At 62.1% G+C, this 7,052-nt stretch overlaps 1 protein-coding gene across 1 annotated transcript in view; it reads right to left on the bottom strand.

Annotated features, from left to right (window-relative positions):
• Positions 1 to 7,052, bottom strand: part of CDH4 (cadherin 4) — a 64,730-nt gene that overhangs the window by 6,485 nt on the left and 51,193 nt on the right. The window contains exons 6-7 of the mRNA XM_023524845.1: positions 2,693 to 3,036; positions 2,043 to 2,192 (exon numbers count right to left, since the gene is read on the bottom strand). Coding sequence (XP_023380613.1) covers positions 2,043 to 2,192; positions 2,693 to 3,036 — 494 coding nt within the window. The remainder of the gene's footprint in view (positions 1 to 2,042; positions 2,193 to 2,692; positions 3,037 to 7,052) is intronic.

The following is a 7,052-nucleotide window of genomic DNA, read 5'->3' as shown; positions in this document are numbered from 1 at the left end:
TGTGCCTCCTTGGGCAGCAGCTCGGGGGCGTTGTCGTTGATGTCGATGAGATAGATCTGGAGGGTCCCGGTGCCGCTGGCCGGGGGGGCCCCTGCAGGGCAGACACGGGGCCTCGCAGGTCACCTCTGATCCGATGCCGCCGCGGCCCCACCCCCCACCCCGGGGCTCCGCCACCACCCCGGACCCACAGAGACACCCACTGCACAGCACACGCAGCCACTCAGCCGTGCACGACAGACACCCCGCGGCCGCGCACGCACGCAGAGAGCTCCGCCGAGCAAAGCTGCGGGAGGCAGCGCCCACTCAGCGAGCCACGCTCGGGCCTCGGTGGCCCTCTGGGGACCCCGACCCTGTCCCCCGAGACCCTCACGCCCAAGCCCTGCCTCCGCCCAGGCTCACGTCGCGGTGGATGTGAGCTGGGCGGCTGGAGAGGCACGTCCTGTCCGCCCTCCAGGCTGTGCTCACAGCCGCTCTGCCTTTTATGGCAGCTCCTGACCCCGACACGAACCACCCGGTTTTGGGCTGAGGCAGGTGGAGCGTGTAGAAAATAAAACCTACAGCGTGTCCCTTTAATCTTCCAGAAAACAGCAAAACGCACGCGCGGTGACAGCTCACTGCCGGCCTCGGACACCGCTTTGATGGGTGCACGAGGACACGGCGCACACGTGGGGCTCGTTCACCAGTGCCGAGCGCGCACCTGCTTCGGGTGCTGCTGCCCGCCCTCTGCTCCAGCCACGGTTCATTCCAAGTCCCTGTCTAACCCAGTCTCCGTGCCTGAGCTGCCACGGGCCTCTGTGCGTCCTGCGGCTCGGGGGTGGGGGAAGGAGGCGGGCAGGTGACGGCAGGGGTCCCCGCCGTCACGTGGTGTAGGACAGACCTCATGAACTCCAGCTGCACAGCGTTCCCAGAGCAGCCAGCCACACCCTGCCCTGGGGCCTCTGCAGGGGCTGCTGTGAACTCCGGGGTGCACCTCCCGCTCCACCTTCCCGTCCCGCTGGCCTTGGCCCCGCAGTCAGGCCCTCAGAGCCAACAGCTCAGCTGGAGGCCTCGGTCACTGTCTCCCGTCCCCGTCTTCCAGCCAGCTCCCTCCCACAGTTATCTGGCCAACTTGTCACCCATCTCCCTGGGACGGAGACTGCCAAGGTGACCCTCAATATCCATTTCTCCTTTCTTCCTTAATAAGACAACCAGTGTCCTGAATTTTAGCTGGAATCATCGCTGCCCAGCTAGCAGACTGCATTTCTCAGCATCCCCTGCAGTGAGCTATGGCTTCGCGACCAAGTTCTCAGCCATCACTGGCCTTCGTGAGCCCTGAGTGGAAGTCCTTAGAAGGGTCTGCCCTTGCCCTCCCTGCTCCTCCTTCTGTTGGTCAGAATGTGGTCGTGATGGCTGGAGCAGCGGCAGCCACTCTGGACCATGCCGCAGCTCGCCAAGGACGTGGGAGTGGCCAGAGGGAGCTGGCGTCTTAGCGCTGACCTGTGGCTGCCTGCCTCATCTTCTTTCTGGGAGAAAACAAACCTCAATCGTGATGAAATTTCTATCGTTACTATGCAGCTGGCCCTGGTGCTAGTGGGCACACTGGCCCCCGGAACGTCAGCATGGAGAGAGGGGCTTTGCCTGACTGTCCCGATGGCACACAGCAGGGCTCAGTGGTCGTAAGAGCAGGAACAGCAGTGCTGACCGAGCCAGGGCCCGTCCCCATGGCCCTCGGCAAGGGCCGCTCGGCTAAGACATGGTTCCAATGCCGCAGCTTATGGGTGGAGAAGCCGAGAAGCTGTTTGGCCAGGACAGGGCGGGGACAAACCTAGGCCAGACTGCCATCGTCCCTGGCTCCCCCTGCCACCCATGAATGAGCGACCGTGTGGGTGCCCGGATGAATGACGGACACTTTGAACAAACGCGGAGAGGGTGACGGCCGGGGCCACTGAGGGACGACGAGGCCCCAGCTGCGGCTCGGCACAGGGCAGCTGGCACTGCGCCACCCCCCCCGGGTGCCGGCGGGCCCCCCCCCCCCACAGCACACGGCACGTGAGCGCAGTCACCCGGAGTGGTTGTCGGCCGCCAGGAAGGTGGCCTCGTAGACGTTGTTTCTGATGTAGAGCGACTCGCGGTCCAGGGCGGCCGCCGTGGTGACCTGGCCGTTGCTGGCGTTGATGTGTAGCCAGTTTGCCGGGTCTGACAGCTTTGAGTATCTGTGGAGGGAGGGGGCGGGAGGTGAGGTGAGGGCGGGAGCTCAGAGCCGCCCTGGAGCCCCCAGCCCTCCAGGCAGCATTCCCGGGACCGTCCCTCCTGGGTGCCAGCCCCGAAGGAGAGTTCGCTGGGGGTCTTTCCATAGTGGGACGGTGACAGCAGAGGCTCATGGTCACCGTGGTAGATGGGCTACATGTCCTCACAAGGACCTTAGGGGGCAGGTGCTATCGTCCCCATTCACGGATGGCGAGCTGAGGAGCAGAGAGGTGACCTTCGACGTCCTGCAGCTGGCAGGGGGCCCAGCAGAGGGCCCGCCCACCTCCCACATCGTCCAGGCTGCCCCGCCCTCTCGGTGCGAGCCAGGACAGCGCCCACCATGTTTGCCGAGCACCTGTGGCATCACTCAGACTGGGTCAGGTGGGCCAGGTCTCCCCCGCTGTCTCTGGGAATGGGCCCTGCGCTCCCACCTGGAGAGACACCCGAGCCGGGCACCGGGCCCCACCTCACGGCCTGCTGCATGAAGCGGTCGGGGTCCACGGCCGAGAAGGTGGTCAGCACCGTGCCGGCTGGCACGCCCTCCTCCAGGCGGATCAGCTTGTGGTTTGAAGGGAAGTAGGGGGCCTCGTTGACGTCCATGACCGAGATGGTCACCCCTGCCGTGGACTGGAAGGACATTTGGATCCCGCTGGCCAGGGGCGCCTGGTTGGACACCATCACGGTCAGCATGAACGCCCTGTTCAGCTCGTAGTCGACTGCCTGGAACGAGAGAGGCCAGGGCGAGCTGCACTGGTGCCCGTGGGCCGGATGGAGGGGGTGCCAAGGGCCAGGTGGAGGGGGTGCCACAGGCTGGATGGAGGGGGTGCCACGGGCTGGATGGAGGGGGTGCCACGGGCTGGATAGAGGGGTGCCACGGGCTGGATAGAGGGGTGCCATGGGCTGGATAGAGGGGTGCCCATGGGCTGGTTCATCAGCACCCGCCATCCCGTCTGTTGCTGCTTCTCTTGTCCTGCTCTGTGGCCGGGATGCTGGTCCTGACGGCCACTGTCCCCAGGCCCCCTTGTCTCTGCTTTTCTGCTGGGTTTGGCTAATGGGAGGAGGGAGAACCCCACATCCCTCCTGTCCCGTCATGCAGTGGCAGTGGCTGGGCTCCTTGGGGGCTACAGCACCCACCACGTGTCCCCTCCACAGCTTGGCTCTCAGCAGGCACCAGGGTGCCATGCCCATCTGTTCCCTCCAGCAGAGTGTGGCCAGGCCCCCACTGTTGCTTGTCCAGGGGGGCCTCACCAGGTGCCATGTGCGGAGTGGTCGCCCCCCAAAGTCATGTCCGTCTCAGGCCAGCGGCGCAGTCTTATTTGGAAACAGCTTCCTGCAGACGCAGTTAAGCTAAAGACTGAGGTAAAGCCACCTGGGACCGAGGGTGGCCCCTGGTCTGGAGGAGGGAGAGGGAGAGGCACAGACAGGTGCGGGGAGAGGCCATGCGACGGCAGAGGCGGGGACTGGAGTGACGTGGCTCCCAGCCGAGGGCCACCAGAGATCGCCCAGGGCCACCAGAACGCGGGAGACAGGCAGGCAGGACCCCCGGAGCCTCCAGAGGGAGTGTGGCCCTGCCGGAACCTTGATTTCAGACTTCCGGCCAACAGAACTGTGCGAGATTACGCTTCTGTTGTTTTAAGCCATGTAGCTTACGGTCCTTCGTCACAGCAGCCCCAGGACACTAACTCGTCAGGTGTTTTGGGTTCCCTCCAACTCAGCACAGGTCCCTGTATTAACGTGATTTCCAGTTACACCCTTTTGGGGGTGCCAGGACCCCCACTGATAGATACTAGAAGGGGTCTACAGTTTGTGGGGTGGTCCTCACAGTTTGGAGAGGGAGGGAAGTCGTCTGGAAACACTAGGGTCCTGAGATGTGTAACTATTCAAGGCAAAATGTGCAACAGTATCACTGGGAAAAAACCCAACACCACACAACACGTTGCCATCGCCTTGAAAACTTCTGCTTAGACACATGAAAAGTAATATATGCACAAGGTGGTTCATCGTAATGTTGTTTTGTATCATTCAAGGAGGATACGAATTGGAGACCGGAGACGACCAGATGGCCGCCCCGCCCGGGCACGTGCACGGAGGAGACACCTGCAGCCGTTTCGAAGGACCGGGGCGGTCCCCAGGTACCGAAGTGGGGAGAGCTCCAGGATCCACGGGCAGCAGAGAAAGCAACGGACACAGCACACTGCCTTTCGCGAAGGGGACGGAGAGGAACGTGGACCGCGCATCTGCTCGCGTTTGCAGAAAGGAACATGGCGGGGAGAAACGAGAAACTCGCACCAATGGTCAGAGGGGGCAGCGGGTGGCGGGCAGTGGAGGGCTCGAGCTGGCTGCGTGTTTTGTCACATAGCTTTGTGTTTGGAGTCACGATATTTTATATTCTCACATTTTAGGTATTAAAAATAAAACTATATATAAAACAGTCTCTGGATATTGGAAACCAGCTGCTAACATAATTCCCAAGGCAATAATGACTTCAAGCGAGTCATTGAGGACAGCGCTTAGATGCTAGTCCTCAATGGGCTTTTAAGGGCAACGGTCCTTGCGAATAAATCTTAAACTCGTTTGGACCTCTTGCTGTGGGCAGTGATTTTGGGTTTGTTATTTTAAGCTTTTTGTGTGCCCTCTAGGATACAGGAGATGAGCGATGGCCGACGCGGCTGGGGACCACTACCTTCAGAGTAAGACGATGGGACACGGGATCGGTGGCGTTAAGTGAAAACCCTCTGATGCTACATTTGGAGAAAACGGCCGTCGGATCCGTGACGTGATGGAGGTAGCCGGTGTGAGCGCTCGGTCTGACGTGTCGCCCCCTCGCTCCGCCCCGGAGCCGTCCAGGAGCGATGCCGTCGGCTGCAGTGACACCTCTCGTGTCTGCATGTTGCATCCCTGATGTGTTTGCATGCTCCCCCCGCACCCCCAGGGACGGCACAGGGCCTGGCGCTTAGCACGGTGCTGGCGTGGGTCAGCCGTACCCCACGGGGGCCTGGGGGACATAGGGGGACAGCTGGACACCTTCCTTGTCCATCGCCGAGCACAACGCTGAGTGTTGCTCAGGTGTGTGATCACGGAAGGGCCCTCCACCCACAGGTGCCACCCAGACAGGGCCTCCGGGGCCCAAGCCGGCTGCCGGTCTGTGGGTGCACCCAGTGCAGGACTGCCTGGCACCCCTCCCCTGATGGATCCTGGCGGACTTCTGGCCCCTCCCCCTGGCCCACACTTGGTGCTTCTGTCTCTGGACCCCGGCTGCCTCCAAGCACACAGCACCCGCCTGCACCCGCGCCGTGTCTGGCCCGTCACCCAGGGCCCTCTGAGAGCTGGCTGGGGGTGGCGTTAATTCGTTTATATACGGTTTCATAAAGTTATGGTGGTTTTGTCTATGAACAAACCACTAAAGGAGTGATCTTTCTGCCATATTTATTGGTTGGTGTCCCTGAAGGACATAGAATGCTGCATGTCATACATTAAAAACGGTGTCACTAAGCTGAGCAAGGACACCTTCCTGAAAGACAACACGGCTAATAAAGTTCCACGGGCGGGTGAAATAAAACACACTGTAATGGGGGAGTTGATGGGTAATTTGCTTGGACAGTTTCAATCAGAGTGAAGGGTCTGCTCCCCGGCTCCGCTGGGCACCCCCCTCAGGGGGCGGTGACCCTTCGCTCAAAGGTGAGGGGTGGGGTGGCGCCCAGTGAGGGTACTGGCGGTGTGCCTGTCACCGCCAAGGGGTCAAGCAGAAGAGGCCAGTCCTTGGCTTTTGGGTTTTAAAAGCCGAGGTCCAGGGTGAGGCAGAAAGGACCTGTGATCGCTCTGGGCCTGAGTTTTCTCCTGGAGTGGGCTGTGATTCCATGGCCGGAGCCGGGAGAGGACAGGCGAGGGACGGAGGAGGCCACGCGGGCTCCTAGGAGGGCAGGCACGGGGACGGATGCCCGTCGGGCGGGGTCTGACAGCAGAGGAGCTGTGCGCCCCAACTCGGGCAGAGCTTGAGAGGTGGTGAGGCTCGCGGGGCCCCCAGACCGGGAGGACAGAGTCGGGGATGTGGAGGCAGGGCAGTGATCGGGGAGACCCACTGAGATGACCGTGAACTTCCTTGGACAGTGGCTGAGCTGGGCCTCAGGACTGAGAAGGGACAGTGCAGCCAGGATCTGTGGCTGATGGCTGAAGGCGGGGTGGGCCGCGGACGCCCCCTGCTCCCGCTGCATCGGCCCTGATGCACCAGGCCACCAGAAAAGGGTGCAGGGGAGGTCCCTGTCTAGGAGTCACCTCCGCCGGGGTCGCGGGCTAGAACCAGAAGCTGAGGTGCTGTACAGAAGCAAAGGCTCTGTGCACACACCACTGGGCTGTGGCCTCCAGTGTGGACCGGCCACGAGAATGTCCCCTCTGTAGATACGGCTCCCGCAGGGCCAGGCGTGATGGGGTCGGGTATGCAGGTACGTGCGCGGCAGGGCGCCTCATGATTCTGAGGGGCTGGGAGACCCTGTGGGAATTAAAGCGCCCCTCATCACGCACTGGGGAGCAGCGGGAGACCGGCCGGTCCGCGGTGACGGCGGTGACGGTGATTACGAGGACGGCGGCAGCTTTACCAGGTGCCAGGTGCGCACCAAACCTTTGCGTCCGCATCCGATTTAATGTCAGCGACACACTTGCGTCTAGGCCCCCCAAGTCACCTCATTTCATGTATGAAGAAATCGAGGCACAGGGAGGTGGCTGGCCCATGCTGGGGTAAGTGAAGAGCCCGTGTGGGGGTCCAAGAACATGTGTCCCCAAGGCACTGAATTCCTCTGTGGGCCAGCGCGTGGGGTCCCCTAAGTGCCCCC

This window comes from Pteropus vampyrus, unplaced genomic scaffold (genome assembly GCF_000151845.1).
Source record: "Pteropus vampyrus isolate Shadow unplaced genomic scaffold, Pvam_2.0 Scaffold500, whole genome shotgun sequence".
Lineage (NCBI taxonomy): Eukaryota > Metazoa > Chordata > Mammalia > Chiroptera > Pteropodidae > Pteropus > Pteropus vampyrus.
This window is presented reverse-complemented; position numbering and strand designations above follow the sequence as displayed.